This window comes from Oncorhynchus masou, chromosome 6 (assembly GCF_036934945.1).
Source record: "Oncorhynchus masou masou isolate Uvic2021 chromosome 6, UVic_Omas_1.1, whole genome shotgun sequence".
Lineage (NCBI taxonomy): Eukaryota > Metazoa > Chordata > Actinopteri > Salmoniformes > Salmonidae > Oncorhynchus > Oncorhynchus masou.
Window position 1 is genome coordinate 52109611 of NC_088217.1, and position 21437 is coordinate 52131047.

The 21437-nt window shown below is 42.7% G+C and overlaps 1 protein-coding gene and 1 pseudogene across 1 annotated transcript in view; one reads left to right on the forward strand and one right to left on the reverse strand.

Moving 5' to 3' along the window:
- LOC135541152 (potassium voltage-gated channel subfamily D member 3-like) overlaps positions 1–21437 on the reverse strand; it is a 115035-nt gene that overhangs the window by 9915 nt on the left and 83683 nt on the right. The window contains exons 2-3 of the mRNA XM_064967266.1: positions 9806–9968; positions 1649–1753 (exon numbers count right to left, since the gene is read on the reverse strand). Coding sequence (XP_064823338.1) covers positions 1649–1753; positions 9806–9968 — 268 coding nt within the window. The remainder of the gene's footprint in view (positions 1–1648; positions 1754–9805; positions 9969–21437) is intronic.
- Positions 17194–17242, forward strand: LOC135542823 (U7 small nuclear RNA; annotated as a pseudogene).

Genomic DNA, 21437 nt, shown 5'->3' on the forward strand with positions numbered 1-21437 from the left:
GAAGCTTGTGGAAGGCTACCCAAAACGTTTGACCCATGTTAAACAATTTAAAGGCAAGGCTACCAAATATTAATTGAGTGTATGTAAACTTCTGACCCACTGGGAATGTGGTGAAAGAAATAAAGGCTGAAATAAATAATTATCTCTACTATCATTCTGACATTTCACATTCTTAAAGTAAAGTGGTGATCCTAACTGAACAAAGACAGGGAATATTTACTATGATTAAATGTCAGGAATTGTGAAAAACTGAGTTTAAATGTATTTGGCTTAGGTGTATGTAAACTTCCGACTTCAACTGTATATGTATTGTCATAAAGTCTTTAATTTAAAAATAACATACTCACTTAGAAACTCACTTGGTGTAGGCTACAGAACTAAACACCAAGGAATACAACACCCATGTTGCTAACAAACAGTCATGGGTTGTAACTACCATTCACTCGATAGGCAAAGCACTCTGGTAAATATGCAAATAAGGTTAAATTAATTCTCAAGTTGAATTGTATGTTCACCCAACCAAGTTCATTGAAGATACATTCTCAAGTTGAATTGTATGTTGGTTCAGCTCTATGTCCAAAACTCACAGATCTATTGCAACTGGTTGCCTTACAATTGTACGTTGAATCAAAATCATGTTTTTTTTTACAGTGCAGTTCTTCTGTCAGATGTGTGGACCCACGCAGCTCTGGCTGGCTGGCTGCAGTGACATGAACATAATTATAAGTGCCAGAGCGCTGTGACTCATCACAGCCCTGGTAAAACCACTGACTAAATTAAGCCTCTGAAAGCGTTACCATTTTTATGATAATTTTGACACTTCTAAAACTCCCGTAGACGCTCAGCTCCCAAGTCATTTACAGAGGAGATGTGAATGGATTTCTGTCCGTGCCGCAGTTTAACAGAGTGTTGCTGTGAGCATGTCAGTTATGTTAGTTTGTATGGATGTGTGCAATTTGTTATTGTAATCCATTCACCACTACCTTAATGGAGAAGATGTGAAGAGATATGGGAGGTCTGTCCATGAACACCTGCTCTGACGCTCCCCATCTCTTAATTCATCCCACAACATGAATACTAATGCCTGATAATTGATAGGGTCGTTTTGAGCCATTTACTAATGGAATATTTCAATGTAGCGGCCGGCACAATCGTGGTCAAAAACAAAGCATAACACATACAAAAGCAACACAAGCGTGACTGTGGCACTCAGAACACAATAACAGTTTTCCATCTCCATTTTCAACCATGTTTAATTTGGCTATAGAGAAGACAAAATGCCTGGCTCAGCTTAATGACCTGTAGAACGAGACACAACAGACTGAAACAAGACAACACAAAGGAGAAAACGAAAACACACAGCAGGTAGAAATGGGAGCAAGCCAAGACATTTAGTAAAGAGAGAGGAGGTACTGTCTTGTCCAGACAATCACAATGATCAGTCGAGCCAAAGACATTACAGCCACATGGTGCCTCAATGAATCGATTCACTGCTGTTCGGCCTGAGATCTGGAAACTTGCGTTAGCCCCCCCCGAGCTAATGCTTGAGTTTCAGCTCAGCGGGCCAACTCAACCTTGTGGTACGCACCACTTGCGTGCATATCTCAAACTAGGATTGGGCCTTCAGAGGTCCAAAGGGCAACCTTACCGTGAGCTCCAGCAGTTCGTTGAGGAGGTCGTTGCGTTTGCTCTGGAGGAAGCCCGTGCAGGAGCTGCCCGTCTGGGCTATTCTTATCCGGGCCAGTCTGGCTTTCTGCGTAGGGAAAGGTTAACATGTCAAACCCAGGCAGGGACGAGATAGGTCTTATCATCATCTAGTGGTGAGAATTTGCAGCCTCATCATCACCCCTTCCCTGGATGATGTAAGTGTGTCACCATGGATTTGTCGGGCTAGAGTGGGCTCACCATGTAAACATTGTGGTGGTGATCCCTTTCAGTCCTGTTCATATCACAAGGTATCAAGCTATTCATCAGTCTTAGTCTTACCCACAGCGGAAGCAGCATGTCTTTTATATAGCCTCTTTAAATCCTATCCATTTCTCTCAGCCGTCATGATTCTTTCTCCACCTTCTAGGACTGAATTATAAGTGAAGTTATTGGTTAAAAAAAAGACTACACTGAGATCCCAGGGGACATCTAAGAGTGATATTAAAGAGGAGATTCAAGTGTCTACTCTGAGACAACAGACTAAAGTGCTTTTCAATCGTTCAAGGCGAGAGTACTTTCTTTAACCCTGGTCCGGGTGATTGCTTTGCACAAACACATTTTTAGATATCCCCAAAAATAGTAGCATTGCCTTCCCTGAAGACTCTTGACATGTTAGGGTTTAGACGTTTGGTGATTCAACCTGTGAGACAAGCTATGTTGTCCTTGGAGATTCTAGGGCGCCAGGCTATGTTGCGACTGATAGCACCTATAGCCTGGTCCCAGATTGGTGTTGTGCAGTCTTGCCAACTCCTATGTAATTGACAAGACAGCACAAACCGATCTGGGATCAAGCTAGCACCTCTATGCTGCTGCTACCCTCTCTGCCTGTCACCAGTGGGAAATAAAAGAAAACTTTTAATTTAAATGAGCAGGCTCATGACATCTGCTTTACTTGACATGTTGATCAAAGGCTTCGTTCATCGCATGAAAGAATTAAATAAAAAACTCAAATGAAAGACTGGAGCAGTAGCTAACTGAGAGGAGACTTTGAAAATGTTGGTTGATGTGTGCTGATGGTTTTGTAAAAAATAAGAGAATAAACTTTCAAACTTAATCCTGTTCAACTTCCTTCCGTATCGCTTCACTCTGTGCTGTCTGACGAGAGTGGATGGTTCACCGATTCAGCTGTGGCCATGCTGCAGCCACAGCCCAGCCACAGCCCAGGAGTAAAATAATAGTAACCTCTGAGTAGTGTGTCTAATCTGATCTAATGGAGCCAGCATCCTTTCTGTCCAATCAGAGGGGCAGCTGGACTGCAGCCATCCACACATGACACAGGATAAAGTTCCAGGAGTTTCTCTGAAGGGAAGCCATTCTCCATTCTGTGCTTGAAATTTTCCTTCTCCCCTGGACTCCCTCGTCCCTCTGCCTCTGACGGCACACTGTTTCTCTCTGTGTGGCTCCACCTGACTTTGCCATTTCATTAACACTGTGACCCCAGACCATTCAGAGCCCGCTGTGCTCCTGGTGAGAGCCCTCCCAATTAGTCTAGCAAATAAGATGTGTGATTTTTGTTACACTACAATAAAACCTCAGCTGCCGTGACTCTGTACTTCGGTAGCACGTCACCAGAGGCTGTCCAGGCTAGAGGTGACCCTCAGTTAAAGCAAAGGAGAGGTTGCATTAGGGGAGACTGCCACATATTCTTCTTGATACCCTTCTCACATATTATTGTACTTTTCTATGACAATAGAAGAACTACCAGCCTATCTCTGTGCGGGAAGCACATATCTAATAGACGTATATTTAAATGTCTTTACGAGGACGAGGGAGATAGGATAGGATACATGAGAAGCTATTTTTTTCCCAGCTTTAGCCCCAGATGGCCAGCTAATTGTACTGGGAGCCTGGAGCAGCCCACTATTAGAGTGAAATGAAGATGGATGAGGGGGAGGGAGGGGTGAACATGGCTAATTTGAGAGACACCCGCTCTGGCTCGTCAGCGCACGTGGAGCAAGGTGCATGCAGTGCACCTCCCCTCCTGTCTCCGTTTCAGCAGCCTGGTATAAGTGAGTAATAACTGTTAGCAGATAGGGGGTAAGGGCCGTGAGGGGCACCAGGAAATTAGAGATTAACCACTGCAGCGTTAGAACTCTTGACAGGTTTCCACTGCAATTAACATAATATAAATCATGATGTTACTCACCGTAGAAGAACAGAGGAAAGTGTACACGAGCAATTTGCCTTAACAGTTGACCTCAGGAGTGACCATAAAAGCTCATCTGCATCTACTTTTTTTCTTTAATCTTCCCTTACTCCCACAAGGTCATTCTAAGGACAGGTATCTAAAGAGGGAGAGGGCCTCGAATGAAAGGAGTCGGTTTCTCAGTCTCCATGCCTCTTCCTGGACTCACCTGCACTCTGCCTTGATGGACTCTTATCTTTCTTAGGAAAGGTCAACCCCACGGAGGCTGTAGTGAGAGTAGTTAGCCACCACTAAATACTTGGTGTGTGTGTTAGGACTGACCACATTTAGTCGACTGGTGGATTGCTTGGTCGATAGGCTGTTGGTCGACTGAGATTTTTTTTAGTTGAGCAGTCACAACAACACAACATGTTGTGGCACACGAGACGCCTGTCTGAGTCCTTGCGGAGGCCACAGGGACGGCACGGCCCAAGACAGGTATCGACAACCTAAGACACGAGTGCTGCAAGGGTATTTGATAAAATAAGTGAAATTGCATTTGTTTCGAAACTGCATTAGTTTCCCCTAAATTGCTATTGCTTTGGAACTAATGCATTTGTGACAGTATTCCTTAGAACTACAGTACGTGTGAAGACAATGTGTCTTGGGTAAAATTTAAAATGTCGAGTTAGGAAGGGGAGTGTGGCTATGATGCACAAGGTGCGTCTCTCTCCACAATGCTCTCTCTACCATCACTTTGTGTGCATTCATTGTTTCATAACTTCATTGTGTGAATTGTTTGCCCTTTGATTGTTAGTGTCTATGAATTCACCATTACATACAGTAAGTACATCACCAGTTGTACATTTACCGTTAATTCCCACCATTTTTATCAACAATGTTTCTTTCATGTTACAGTCATTTCTGTTAATGCATTCAATATATTATTAATACAGTCGTTTACCGTTATCATTGTCAGAGTGGACACTTGTTTGCAGAGCTCGTAACCTATGCTACACTTGTGAGAATCAACGATTGAATTCCATTGTATTTTGTTTGGAGTGCTCCTGCCCATGTTGAGTAGGGACACACACCTGATTACATATAGAAGCAGATGTGTAAAAGGTGCCCATTTAGGGATGTCTGATAATATTTTGGATTATCTTAACTCACCACCACTAATGCGCTGTGGAGCTTCTCAAAGTATTTTTTCTTCACCTCAAACAGCAAGTGAACAAAGTCTGTTTAGACATACATTAAATCCAATCAGGATTTTTCTTTGCAGGTCTTTGGGGAGATACATCTAGCTAGCTAAGTCAGCCATTGGCTAGGCCATCAGAAGCTAATAAAGGCATCTGCCATTCAATTGTATTAGGGCAAAATTTGGGAGTGACATTGGAATCAACCAATCACATTTTGACTGAATGGGTGGGACCGTTTTTACAAAAGCTTATGGAAACGTCTGCTTTCTTGAAGGCCAGGTCGCTGGGCAATAGAGAGCTAGCGTTGATGTCGGCTAGTTTGCAGCGGCTGCAGCAGGTCTGTTGGCTAATTTGTTAGCTTCTCCCTTTTCAATAATAACTTTCAACAAGAAGTTTAAAATGATCTAGTGAGTGCAACTGCTTTTCATTGCAGCGCGCTTGCTGTTGTTAGCCATCTCTTTGAAAATTATTTGTGTGTGTGAAACATTGTTGCATTTCAAGTGGAACTGACAGCATTTTAGCTAAATGAAATCTTATTAAAATCGGGTTCATTTACACCCCCAGGAAGAATGACTCTTTTTTTAAAGCATTTTCTGACAAGCGACCACTTAGATATGGTCATTTTCACATTTTCATAAATTCTTACAATTTTGGGGAGTTACGGATACTAAGGAATTTGTGAAAGTTCTACAGCAATAGAGTGGGAAAGCAGCTGTGCGTTGGACAATTAATAGACACCGTAGTAAATAAAACAAAATATAACCATCTGTCTTGTCCAGGACTAGAGTCCACACAGACCGGTGCACTATAGCCAAACAGAACTACTGTAGGCCTTTATACAAACAAGCCATTTGCCACACGGCCTGCCATCATTCACTTTGAACTGGAATGTGTGTTTACAGGCAGTTGCAACAGCGCGACTTTATAGCATTAAAGCGCATTTGCCAAAAGCCACAAAATACACCCGAATGGATTTCTGCAAATATGCAAACACCACGGGAGCTTTACATTTGGGAACTTTACAGTCCTATTGATCAAACAACCATGAAAAGGTAGGCTCTCTCTCTCTCAGTTATGCACATCAACAACAACAAGATCAACAACTAATCCTAGCCAGAGCAAGATGAGCTAAAAATCTAACGAAGGAACATTAGACAAACCCTCTCAAACTTGTTCAGCTAGTTGGCTGTCAACATTGCACTGATAAACGATGGGGAATTGTAGCCTCCTCGTCCTTCTGCAGCTTGCCTGCCAATGCAAGCATGTCCCAACCAAGCACACAAGCTAGCTAGCTACTTCCAGACACAAACGAGAGAACACCTCACCCTGACCATTTAACTCAACATAGCAGAGCTGGTTAGGCTGTTTACATGTTATCTAGAGCGTTCTTGACTAACTATTACTTTTTGCCTACGTTTACTGACACCGGTCATATTCAGCGGGTGTTGCACGTTTGTAAATTCATCAGTTGTTCTGCACTCTAGTACACTCAGACGAGAGTGCTCTGAAATCGGAGTTGAGTGGTAGATAGCCAGAGTGAATCTTCCCGAACGCAAGAGATATGCTAACTGGATGACAGTCGTTCAAGTTCTGGCTAGCTAACCACATGACATCTGCATCTCTAGCTGTGCATAGTCACCGAAAAACGATTTGAGGGGAAAAAGTCAGTCACTCACCCATTCCTCCAATGGCATGGCATCCTGCTAGCAGCTAGCCAGCTATCTAGCTAACGTTAGGCTCTGTGTTTTTAGCTCGCTACATAAATAGATATGCTAGCCTTATGACTGACTTGTGATCATTGCCCTTGCTAGTTTGATTGTATTGACATTCCCAGCCTTAGTTACATTCGTCCGTTTTTGTCCAGAATATTGAGTCATTGAAACTGTGAAACAGTTGAAAGTTGAAACATTGAAACTGTGCATCCCAAATGGAGGCAGCAAACAGGCCAGCTGTGATTTACAACCTGGTGGCAATATTTTTTGGACTACCAACAAATGTATTGGTGAATCATATTAATCACGAATTGAACTGCATCCATCTATGCCTTAGTGTACGCCATGGAACATTGAGTAAAATATAACCTATTTTTATAACCTAATTTTTTAAAATAAAAAACAACAACGTATTTCTCCATTATTTTACCAGGTAAGTTGACTGAGAACACATTCTCATTTACAGCATCAACCTGAGGAATAGTTACAGGGGAGAGGAGAATGAATGAGCCAATTGTAAACTGGGGATAAATAATTAGGTGACCGTGATGGTTTGAGGGCCAGATAGGAATTTAGCCAGGACACCAGGGTTAACACCCCTACTCTTACAATAAGTACCATGGGATTTTTAATGACCTCAGAGAGTCAGGACACCTGTTTAACATCCCATCTGAAAGACAGCACCCTACACAGGGCAGTGTCCCCAATCACTGCCCTGGGGAATTGGGATATTTTTTAGACCAGAGGAAAGAGTGCCTCCTACTGGCCCTCCAACACCACTTCCAGCAGCATCTGGTCTCCCATCCAGGGACCGACCAGGACCAACGCTGCTTAGCTTCAGAAACAAGCCAGCAGTGGTATGCAGGGTGGTATGCTACTGGTGAACTCATAGAGTTGGTTATGTAGCATAAACTGGGAATTTGATATTTTTGACTGATATTAAGGATTGTCTGCTTGTTCCATATCGGCAAAGTATTTAAAACACTGTTTTAAATACTTTGTGCTTAAACATGACATGTTATTTGCAATGGGAAGTAATAGTTGTACATTTCCATTGGTTGTGTTTTTGTATTCTTATGATTGGGACCTACTGGCTTATGTACATATTTATGGACTGCTTATCCTTTAACATCATGCTGTGTGTGACTGCTGTCTTTCCGTCAGCCCCATACAATGGTGAAGTGGTGCCTGGAGAAGTAGGTGTACTCAAATTTTGCCAAATAATTCCCAAGGAAAGGAACCCTGTGGGAAAAATTTGAAATGTTTCTTTTATTTTTTGTTATTTTTAAATTTTTAACCTCCAATTTCATGGTATCCAATTGGTAGTTACAGTCTTGTCTCATCACTGCAACTCCTGTATGGACTCGGGAGAGGAGAAGGTCACGCGTCCGAAGCCGCACTGTTTCTTGACACAATGTCCACTTAACCCGGAAGCCAGCCAGACACAATGTGTCGGGGGAAACACCGTACACCTGGCAACTGTGTCAGTGTGCACTGTGCCCAGCCCGCCACAGGAGTCACTGGGACGGGACATCACTGTTGGCCAAACCCTCCCCTATCCCGGACAACGCTGGGCCAATTGTGCGCCGCCCCATCGGTCTCCCCGTTGCGGCCGGCTGCAACAGAGCATGGATTTGAACCCAGAATCTCTAGTGGCACAGCTAGCATTGCGATGTAGTGTTATAGACCACTGCGTCACTCGGGAGGCCCCAAATCTTAAATGTTTTGGTAAATTTTTCAGATTTTTACTATCAAAATCACACTTAAATTATATATTTTTTTAAATTAAAGAATGTTTAAACCACATCAATCTGATTGGGTGGGCCTTTCAGGGCCTAGCTCCCCAATGGGTGGGCCTGTGTTCACCCAGGTCCATCCATGTCTACGCCCCTGATGCAAACAGCTCATGATGACAATTGCACATCACAAATAGCCTACTAACCAACACTTAAGACTAAACTTTTTGTATACCTGATTAGCATACCCATTGTTGCCATTTACTGGTAAATATCATACGTTGAAACATCTTTCCTATCCTACCGGCTACTGATGTCATTCTTCTGTGTTCTGCTCCATGTCAAAACCAGTTGAGAGCTGCATGCTCTTGCTGCCTGCAGATGATATTCCTCTGAAACAAGGATACAGTATGTGTGTGGCGCGCAAGTGAAGTATTCACGTGCTTTGTGATTGTGCAGGCTACTTTGTGCATGATTTCTCTGTTGTACTACATACTTGATAAGTCCTATACCTCCACTACACTACTTTGATATGCATCAGTAGGGATTAAGAAGTGAGTATACGCAATGCCAACTGGAAAAAAAATGGGTATACGGTTTATACCTGCGTATGTATACCCTCCACTACACCACTGGCCCTTTGTGTTGTACAAAAAGTGCACTCACCTACATGAGTGTGGCGGTATTACGGTTGCTGTCCTTTCAGAACTCTTTCAGAACCTGTCATACAGTGAAGGCCTATAGGTTCGCTTAAGGCTGTTATTGAGACTTTAACGTTTCAGTCGACCCCGAAGCGGTTTCAAGCACTGACTGAATGGAAGCTGAGTTTTTTTTTACTCAGCCTGTCGAGGAAGATATTAACATTCCTCACTGTCCGACAGAGTACAAATGTATCTGACACCGAGACAAGATCGAGACACTAGATATGTGGTCTCCAGTACTACAACACTAGGGACAGCCCTGTGGAGGGTTATCTCTCCAAGGGACTGAGAGAAAAAACAGCAGGGTTTGTACAGTCTGATGGTAAGTATTAAAGTACTTCTTTGCCGTCGCCATTGAACTAATGATGTTTTGCGTTAATGGTGGTTTGATTGTGTGATGCTGGACCATGGCCATGCAGATCTATTCTGCGTCCCCAACAGTTTCCAGTATGGAACCGCTCACCTCTGTCTGTCTGCAGCGCATGCCAGAGGTTAGTGGAGTCTCCGAAGTCAGGGGGGGGCGAGGGGTGTCGTATCCACACACACACACATGCACACACACACCTCGCCTCCCTACAGCCGGAAGCGGGTCCTCTAATAAGTAAATGGTGTTCACCTGTACCTTCTGCGCACGCCGTTTGTCAGCTCTCTGGTTCTGGTGATAGATTCGGCTAAAGTTGGACACGATGACGGGAACAGGCAGGGCGATTACCAGCACCCCGCTCAGAGAACAGATAGAACCAAAGATCTTCCCCGCAATCGTCTTGGGCACCATGTCCCCGTAACTACAGCGAGAGAGAAAGAGAGAGGGAGAGGGAGAGGGGGGGGGATAAGAGAGGGAAGTAGGGAAAGATTAAATACTGTATTGGATACATTTAAAATGCAGTCTACAGTTCTCACACCGTACGTGTGGCCATCCAAAGGGTTAGCATCTGTGTGTGTGTGTGTGTGTGTGTGTGTGTGTGCCTGTGTGTTGAGATGCTCTCTACCGTTTGGCCAGGGGGCTAAATCCATATCAGCAACTCCCTCTTTCATTCCCAGACTTCCCTTTTGTTTCTTTCTATGCAATTACATGTTGCTCTCTCAGTTTCCTAGGCTGGGGCTAATTTGATTACACAGGTGGAGGAAGCAGTGACAGGCAGGCTCAGTAAGAGGTGGCGAGAGGCAGCGAGATAGAGGCGCTATCTGGGCTGCTCAGGCAGGGCACAACAAAGTCATGCCAGCGGGCAACGTGCCAGGGAGGTGCCAGTGCAGGTCCCCTGATGTGAGGACAGGGGAACAAATCACTTTATCAATGGGCACTTCAGGTACAAGCTCTCGTGAAGGCAAGCCATATCAGGTATGTGTGTGTGTGTGTGTGTGTGTGTTTAGGGGGGTTAGGGTGTTGAGTGTTGGCAGACCTATTCAGAATTAATAAACCAGGAAAAGCCCTGTAATGCAAAAACCAGTTATAAAGTTGGGAGAATGGCTGCAGAGACACACAGACACAGACCAGGTACATTACACTTGGTTTGACTTTCATCCTCTCACTATTTTAATAGAGTACTCATGCCAGACACATCCTTTGACTTAAAAGGTCCAAAACAGCCATTTTTATATCAATATCAAATAATTTCTGGGTAACAATTAAGTACGTTGCTATGATTGTTTTCAGTTAAAATGGTCAAAAATAAACAAAAGTAGCTTCTTGGCAAAGATCAATTTCTCAAGTAAGAATTTAGCAAAGACTGTCCGGGAGTGGTCTGAGTGCAGAGGGGAAAACTGAAAACTTGCTAATTTATCGCCTGGTGTTGCCACCAGGCAGCCCAAAGCTCCATTATTACCAAATTTCAGGTAGTCTTGTCAAAAAGCTCTGAGGTTGGAATAATACTGTGAAAATTATGATAATGCCGTTTTAGTGTAAGAGCTGTTTGAAAAGACTACCTGAAATGTCTGCTTGTTTTGGTAAGATGAAGTGCACTGGGCCTTTAAACTTTCCTCCCCACTGCTTCCTGCAGAGATTGGACTCCTAACAGATAGCCCATAGGCTGTTGACTTCACTGCCCCTCAGGGGACTCTCCAGGCCTGAAGGAACACCACTGATGTGGGCGCTGGCATCAAACTTTTCCTGACGGGCATTATCTCACACGCCCTCTCCATTTCCAAATATCCTATATGGCCTGTCATCTGCAGACTCCCCTCACTGTTAACCGCCCGCCGACTTCCAACCTCTGGAAAATAGAAACACAATTCTGCCAGCTGTAGAAATGTGTGTGAGCAAAAGTGATGTTCCCTCAAATACTTCCTATCCCTTCCTGCAGTATTTGAAGTTGACATTCTCCTTTTTCTCTGAGCTAAATGGATGGCAAATGGTATGCTTTAATAATAACCAACAGGTACTCCTAAAAAAGACAGCTTTCTTCTACTTTCTGTCTTGTGCTCCTTTTTCAGAGTCAAGCGTTTTAAGTCAAACCTTTTAAGAGCTCTCAGCCGCTAGGCTATCTGCCGCCTACCTGCTATCTGCCGCCTACCTGCTATCTGCCGCCTACCTGCTATCTGCCGCCTACCTGCTATCTGCCGCCTACCACCTTTCCATATAGCACACTACCTTTGACCAGAGGTCTGTCTATGTGCAATTTATGGGCTCCGGGCTAAAGTAAAATATCCAGAATATGGTGTAATTTGAAATGCAGCCAGAGTCATAGAATCCTTTCCCATCAATCTCTCAGCTGTCAGAATGGAGTCTCAGAGCTGCAGCATCTCTGAAGCATCGAGACGGGCATGTTGTGTTGTGTCCTGGCTGTCAAGTGGTGGATCTCTCAGTCCGTGCTCTCTGTCTTTCTGTCTGTCACTCTATTATTGATGACACCCCCTCGGCTCTGTCTCTGCATGACATCTCTACAGTCAGACAGAAATGTGAAAAAATAACCCCTCACGAATAGTTGTTTTCTCTCTCCCTCTCTGGGTTTAGTGAAAGAAAAGTAGGCATTTTAAACATTCCTGGCAGTTCTGATCGGGTCAGTTAATTTCTTTACTTTTAGACTTCTTTTAGACTTTACGAACCAACAATTTACAAAACGGCAACAATTATATTGGAGGTGGCTTGGAACTCAGGGCTAAAGTAGTTCAAGGGAACTGTGAAGCAATTTGACTGATCTACAGTGATTTTCAGACACAAATACATGAACTAGCATCCATTCGACACAACCATGGAAGATGACAGAAGGAATTAGGAGAGAGATAAACAAACAGCTACACTGAGAGAAAGAGAGAGGGAGAAAGAGAGCTCCTAAACCACATTGTGAATGTCACTGGAATGGAATCTCATTATAATCAAGTGATTATAATTCATCAGGAAGTTAGCAGAAAATTAAGACATTTGAACATGCTAATTTATCCAACTCATACAGGTCAATAAAGTGAACATGTGGCAGAGCATATGGTCTATGGTTAAGATTTTTGAGCGAATGAGCTTATTCGGACATTATATTGGCATTGTGGGATGATCCATATTGGTATTTTGTATTGTATTATCTTTACAGAGGAATGAGATGAGGATGATGGGGACAAGGAAGTGATTTGTGAAGAAATGTATTCGGTCTGTGTCCGAATTTTATCCGTCCAATTTCTTGGTCTTCATTAAAGAAACGTCGGCAATTGTTTCCACGTCAAAATTGAAATCGTTTAAAGTGGGTTCCCCTTGATTGTATTCTGACGAACATTAAATTATCTAAATTGAATAGATCACAGCATTTCAAAAAGAAACCGCACAACCAAAACAATCCATTTAACTCACTGATTGTTTGGGGACCGAATGAAAGCAGTGGAGATCTGTCAAACATAGTTACAGCTGTGATGTGCTTAAAGATGCAGTCTGGGATCTTAAGCACTAACAAATTCGTAACATATTGGATGAAGTAGGACACAAATGTGCACAATTTTCAGGGACTCGTTTTTCCTCGTAAACACTACTTTCAAAACTACTAGCTGGAATTCTAAACTGCTCTGGAGCATCACTAATCAAAACTCTGTTGCCATCAGTAGCCAATCCGGACACCTATCCAAGGCATGAGTGTGTCATTGGGATTTCAACTACTGTGACAAGTAATCATACATCTTCACATACCATGAGAGTTATAACATAGACTAGCATGAGAGTTATAACAGCCGAGCATGGAAGTTATTATAACATAGACTAGCATGAGAGTTATAACATAAACTTCGATGAGTTATAACAGACAGATGACATTTATAACACAGACTAGCATGGGTGTTTTAACATGGACTAGCATGAGAGTTATGATAACATAGACTAGCATGATAGTTATAGAATATCATGACATGTTTAACATAGACTACCATGAGTTATAACCAAGAGAGTTATAAACAGACTACCATGACAGTTTTAACATAGACTAGCACTACCCTAGACTAACAGACTACCAAGAGAGTTATAACAAACTACCATGACAGTTTTAACAGACTACCATGAGGTATAACATGGACCACCAAGAGAGTTATAACAGACTAGCATGTGAGTTATTATAACATAGTTACTAGCATGATAGTTATAGCATAGACTACTATGAGTTATAACAGACTAGCATGATAGCTATAACATTTTTTTTAAATTGCATCTTAGATAAACCTAATCCTTTTCCGAACCTTAACCTAGATGTAATCTTTATGTGAATGAATGAAATGAAACACAACCGACCACTTAAGTTCCCTGATAGTGTAGGTGACCTGAGGAAGTGATGTTCTAACATCAGGAGTGCTTTTCATTTGTTTTATGTCCTACTGTAGGTTCAACCAGCTGACCTCTTATCAAGACATCCATGTCGACTGGATTCCCACTGTGAAGATGAGCAATGCTGCCGCAGCATCACTTTCTATTTCGTCCTTTTCCAGATATGAAAGGAGACATCCCTCAGTTGTACAATTTGGTTTTCATACTGTATGCTGTGCTTTGGTCAACCGAAATGATTATGTTGAGTCATTTGTGTAGAGAGCACCTTCACCTTCTCGCCATGACAAAAATGCCTTTTTTAAACCATATGAATATATCAAATGTAATTTTGGAATGTGTAAAATACTATTGTTTATGATGTTGTAAACTTACTGTACTTTAATAATATGCTATATTGTTGTACGGTGAAAAGAAAAGTATTTTGTCATCTCTGCCTTGCCTAGCTCCATCGAAAAAGCTGTATTTTTTTAATAGCCCAACTATTTTCTTTCTTTTACAATTTAAACACATTTAGCATAGACAATGTAATTGTTGTGGTAGTCTGAGGCAAACCATCTTCATTTTTACAATAATAGTTGTGTGTATATTTTAAGATAAGGATTCCGTCATCTCCTGCTTCCATACATTTCACCACCTAGATTACAAGGATTGGATTTGCACTAAATCTTTTCATGTCAACACAAGGCATGTACAAAATCCAGTATAAGGATTAGCCTCATATACATTATCTGCTGGTATCGTTTTTAAAATTGAGAACATATAGCTGAACACTATGTAAACAATGTGTGAGTTAAGCTATTCTCTGCTTCAGAGGCATAATGTCAAGGCTGCATTGTAAATGTCCATAAGCCATAATGCCATCATATTGTAGGCCAGTGGTTCCCAACTCCGCTCCTCGAGTACCCAACAGTACAGTTTATTGTAGCACCAGACAAACACACCTGAATCAACTTGCCAACTAATCATTAGGCCCTCTGGGTTGAATCAGGTCTGTTTGTCCGGGGCTACAACTAAAATGTGTGCTGTTGGGGGTACTCAAGGACTGGAGATGGGACCCACTGCTGTAGGCCTATTGCTGCATCAGCTGCAAAATGGGTTCACATGGCTGATAGCCTGAAAAAGTGACAATCAAATAACACTAATTGGAGAGCTTATGACTGAACAAAAAGGTCATGTTCATTTGAGAATACATCACAGAAACCGACAAATTAGAGACAGATTCCGTTCCTCTCTTTATTGCAGGATTGTGATCTGTGATTAATCAACATCGACACAAGCTCATCTTGAGTAATAGCTCACAATTAAAACAAGTTAAAACACTTCAAAGAATCAACACTTTCACATCATTTCCAAAGTGTAAAAGTAAGCTAACTCGTATGTAAAAGGTTAAACATTTGACTAACAAGCCTATTATTACTAATGGATAATTTCAGGTGAACAAAAAAAAGTCAAAATCAAAAGGTGGCCAACCTCGCTCCACTGATTCCTGCTCTATGGGAGGGGGGGCAGACTTCTGTTCCAGCCCAGCAATAGCACAATTGATTACTAACTAATTAGGTTTGTTACATTGAATCAGTTGTGTTAGTGCTGGGCTGGAACAGAAGCCTGCTCACCCAGCAGGGTTGGTCTGTTCCAGTTGTAATAGGCTTATACATTGTGTGTTACTTTTAAACCTTGTTTTTTTGTTCACAATATGTAGCTACACATATAATCCATGTACCCTTGTTCTCTTGGAACATTCCTTGTGACCTCTTCATCTGCAGATAGGGATTTACAGCTCTCTGTATCAGAGGACAGAAAACATCCCAAAAGAAACAGGCTGCATTATACTCAAATTAGACAGCACTGAATATTATGTTGCTCTAACTCTCTGGCTTCAGTTTTTCTGGGGATGGGAATTTAAGAATATGTTCATAATGTCCTCCCACAAAAGGTACTTGCCCTATCCAGAGTAGTTTACTCTTCCTTCTGACAGCTGGAACTGCTAGCTAATCATGTCACCCTATTCCATGGCTGTTAGCTAGCTATCTAGCTACAAATGCATTCAGAGTTACAACTAGCGAAAATTAGGTTAGCAGCTCATTTGAGTTAGCCTGCAGACTAAGTTTCTATAGCAAGCTAGCTACCTAATAATACATAGTTTTTGATCATTTTCTAAATATGTTTACTTACTTGAATAGGTTCTCCCAATGCCTCCGTTTTCTGGGTCCTTGGAAAAACGAAATAAGTGGTAATTTTCCCGAAGTTTCTGATGGTAGCAAAACACAGCCAGCCATTGGAGAACTTCCACCAGACTTTGGTCTTCCAACATGGCGCCTGGTGTGGTTGCTACAGTAGGTGATTTGTGATGCAACTGCAAGCCCTCTGTAATAGATTTTCCAGAAACAAATAGCAGATCTGTCTGTCTACATGAAATTAACATAATCTTGATTATATCAGTTGCCTGAAAATAATAATCACCGAAATGAAGGGCTTTCATCATTTGTAAGGGGTGCGTACTGGCGGCAAAGAAGTCAGGCGCAGGAGAGCAAAAACTGTGTTTACAACGGAGCAGTTTAATAATAAAAAAACATCGGAAACAGAACAAACAATCAATGGGTACAAAACCCGTCGCACACCAGATAAATGTGCACATGCACTTACAATAAACAATTCCGGACCAGGACATGGGGGAGAACAGAGGGTTAAATACACAACATGTAATGATGGAATTGAAACCAAGTGTGTGGGCAGACAAGACAAAACAAATGGAAAATGTAAAGTGGATTGATGATGGCTAGAAGACGCCGAACGCCGCCCGAACAAGGAGAGGCGGAAGTCGTGACATCGTTAAAGAATTGGAACATGTGAAAGGATTGAAATAATAAGAATGTACTTTCAACAAAGCAAAGATATAATCCAAATGTGCGGGTGAAGAAATTATCACTGTCTGTTCTTGACCTTTGTGACATAGTTTACCCACAAAGAAATCATGATCATGTGTAGTATTTATTATAGAATTTCGTAGTAAATACTACACTTTTATCTGCAAAAAAACACTGCAGTAAATACTACAGTAATTTCCGCAAAAAAACTAGTGTCCGCTAAAACACTAGCATTTTGTTAATGATAGTAATACTACAGTATTACATTTAATACCACACCAATTTATGTCACCCATGAGTGAGAAACCTACATTCCAAGTATAGACCACATATTGTGTTCCCTACAGGTTATAGAAAAAAGCAGAAACTCTAAACTATCCATTCAGACTAGTCATACCTACCTACAGGTTATGAAAAAAATGCTTTTAGTATTTGTCCAGTAGGTTTCCTCAAGGAGAAAGCCCCCACTTATATGTCAAAGATAATACTTTTTTTCCGAAAAGCCTTAAGAGGGGCAGGTTGGCTCCATCTCAGTGTGCTTCAATCTATAGCTAGAGGACTCCTGATTTCTCCAGAAGTGATAAGTATAATTTGTCTTAATCTGTTGTTATCTAGTACTGTCTTTTTTCTAGCTAGGGCCATATACTTTAAGTGCTGACTGTCTTCTGAGTAACCTACTTGTTGTGTGATCTGCTGACTGCTCATACCTTGCAGTTGATTGTTGACACATGAACCAGGATTAAGGGAAAGGGCATTTTGTGACTGCTGTTTTGGCAATCAGTGGCTGTATTGGAGGGGGAGTTTTTCCTCTCCTAGGCAATCAGCAATTAGTACCTGGCGGTGTGCTCTTCACCTCTGCTAGACAATTAGCAATTAGTGTTCATACTTAAGTCTCCCGTTTTTTTCCATCGGTGGCCATGTCACTGGCGGTCTTGTCGCAGAAACAAAGACTGTTCTGTCAAGTTGTTCTGTCGAGTTTGAGGAAGGAAAGAGAGGAAGGCTCCAGACCACTCTCTTTTGAGTATCTTACCTAGTTAGTTTCAGATGATCTTTTGTAACTTTGAAATCTGTGTTTCTTTATACCTGTTCGCTCCTCTCCCTGTAGGCTTTACAGACGCTCTCCCAACCCTTGGCTGCAACCCTTCTAATTCAGTGTAACCTGCGCGCTCAACCTCTGTGGAATTCATGGTCTCAGCCTATGTTGCCCTATTGTCCCTATACTTTTTGGCCCCGATGGTGACTTGGATCCCCCAGTCCCCAGAGAACACTGCTGCTCTCTCTTCATCTGAATCCCACATGTACTATGATAGACTCAATTTCCTGATGCTGGTTTAACATTTTTGGGAGAAGCTTATTGGTGTCCTGTATTCGTGCTCCTGGATAGCACAAAGTTTTTTCCAGGGACTGAGACATTTCTCCCCATTGAACTGGTCAATACAATGGGCCAGAGAAGGGGAATTGAGAAATCCACACATTCCCACCCCTCACACCATTTGTTGAGTTTCACGGGCCTACGAGAAGCAGGATAGCATTTGCCTTTAGTGCCTGCAACTTATCTACATAGTACGATTTTTTTCTGTAGATCGTTGATAAAAGGGCCTATTAAAATCAATTTGAATCCCACTTAGTAGCACAATGAAATGGGAATAAATCCACGGGGGTTGAATACTTACGATACCCACTATAGGCCTGATCTAACAACAAAAAACTAATGAAGCTCCCGCACAGCGGTAACATGCGTTAGCCTGAAGACAAGATTAAATTGACAGTCTGATGATAATATTAGCAATTGTTAAATTGTAGACCTATATGAAGAACCTGATGAACAGCGCAGCCTGGAATTGACACAAAGGCAAATCGCCTATACCTGCCAATCACCTCTTAAAAATGACCCCTTGAGCTCTATTTCATAATCTAACTTTTTGGCAGAATTACAATAATTCCATGTGCTGCATGCACCTGCACTCGCTACATTAAAAGCACAGTAATACAGTATATTTAAACTCCAAATACACCATTCCATTCTTTTGAAATGCATTTTCTTAAAATCATAATGTTCCGTAAGACCTGCGCCTAATGAATTAATAATGAATGATCTTTGTGATGGAATTCTTGAATTCTGGGGTTTAGTGTTCTTTCGTTTGTACATAGAGCCTACAACAGTGGTCACCAACCGGTCGATTGCAATCTTCAAGGCATTCCTAGTCAATCACCAAACATAGCAGCTCGTCATGTCTATTTTAATATTCAGGAATATTTCACTTTCTCTGGTCAAAGGAACAACATGAATTTGTGTTTGATGCAGATGCGGATGCAGTGAGACTCAAGTTTCGCCATCAGGTGGAAGACGATGCCTCCTCTCTCTGGTCAGTCTCACCGGAGGAAAGGAAGGAGAGAGCAGGGACCGCAAGAGACTGTCTCTCCTGCTCTCTCTCTCTCTCTGTCGGCTGAGACTAATGCAGTGTTCAAAACAATTGGGAACTAGGAACTCTGATATCTCAATTTTCAGTGCGTTCAAGACAACTGGGAACTCGCAACAAAAACAAGATCCGACTGGGAAAAACAGTTTTGAACGGTCATCCAACACGTCGGAAACGCTGGCATTTTTCTAGAGCCCCAACTTTCCAACCTGAACACCATGACCATCAAATGCAGGTACGATCAGTCTTGTAAAAATAAAAAGATAATTATTTGCAAATTATACTCAGCTGTGCCTTGCAAGTGCTACACCAACTGATGACCTATTTTGATATCAAAGCTTGAGTTTTGAAATATAATGTTGGCCCGAGAAGAACAATATTGGCAGGCCAAGCATATGTCGTGACTTTGCTTTCATTAATCTGACGACTGTTATTTATCTAATAAACTATGTTTAATTGTTACTCGATTTAAATGAATCATGTAACAATTAACACATTAGGAATTGGGGCAAAACGACAGTTGCTGTTTAAAGAGGTACCATCTCCCGAATTAAACTCTAAAAGGTCTTTACCTATTACATCCATAAAACAGTCAACATTTTAATCATAACCTCGTATCATATCATTCTGAACAGTCGTAACCTCCTGCATCTGCAATAAAACCCAGCCTTACTTATGATTCAATACTACACAAATTGGTTTAATTATTAATTTACTAGCTAACTAAATAGTAACACAGGATAAACATACACACTTAATACATTAAAACAGCTCCCTAGCGTACTGACACAATATGGCGGCTTGTTACAAAGGAGATGAGGGGGGGGGGAGCAGAGAGGGACAGAGACATAATACTTTGGGACATTTAGAAACTACTCTCATGTCACAAGTGTAGAGAGGAGTAGGCAGGAGGTAGTCATAGGTTTAGAACTACTGAGATATATATATATATATATATATATATACAAAAACAGGACGAAACCCAAAATGCTAAACGATAAAGTACTCAAGTCATAGAGTGGGGATTGGAACCAGATGTGTGTAATGACGAGACAAGTCTGGGTTGATGAGTGAAGGGCTCTTGCCAGGAGCAGGTTCGGCAGCAGCTAGAAGGCTGGCAACGCCGAATGCCTGAGCTGGACAGGAGGGGGAGCCAAAGCAAAGGCTGGTGTGACAGTACCCTCACCCTGATGCGCTGCTCCAGCAGTGGGGTGCCGCCGACCTTGGGGACGACCCCGAAGATGCAGTGCGGGTCGGTCGGGACGACGCCTGTGGAAGTTCCTGATTTACCCTTTCCACCTGCCCATTTGATTGGGGACGGTACCGGATGGGAGGCTGACCGTGACCCCCAGTCATTCCATGATGGCCTTCCAGACACAGGAGGTGAACTAAGGACCACGGTCAGACACAATGTCTTCCGACATCCTGTAGTGCTGGAAGATGTGAGAGAAGAGACCCTCCGCGGCAGAGGAAAACCGGTCCACAACGACCAGGATGTTGGTGTGCCCCGCTGAGGGGGAAGGTCTGTGACAAAGTCCACAGAGAGATGGGAACAGGGTTGTTGTGGAACTGGCAGCGGGTGGAGTTTGCCATAGGGGAGGTGTCTCGGTGTCTTGCTCTGTGTGCAGGTGGAGCAGGGAGAGACATAAACCCGGATGTCCTGGGCCAAGGTGGGCCACCAGAACTGGCGGAGAGACAGTCAATAGTACGGGCTATACCCGGGGGCCCCGACACAGGTGTTGTTTGTGCCCAGGCGAGGAGACGGTCCCACACTGAGGGCACGTAGGTATGCCCCTTGGGACAGTGGGCAGATGAGGCCTCTTGTCTTAGTGCTCGAAGGATGTCAGCGTCCACATTCCACGGGACAGGGGAATAATGGGTGTCACTTTCTCCCTCCGATCCTCTGTGTCATGCACCCGGGACAATGCATCGGCCTTGACGTTCTTAGATCCCGTCCGGTAGGAGAGCGTAAAGTCAAACCTGGCAAAGAATAGGGCCCACCTGGCCTGATGCGGGTTTAGCCTCTTCGCTGCTCGAATATACTCTAGGTTCTGGTGGTCCGTCCAATCAAGGAATGGGTGTAGAGCACTCTACCGCCAGTGCAGTCATGTTTTCAGCGCCTTCTTGACGTCCAGCAACTCAGTCACCCACGTCGTAATTCCGCTCAGCGGGAGACAGCTTCCGTGAGTAGAAGGCGCATGGACGGAGTTTAGGCGATGATCCAGTGCGTTGGGAGAGAAC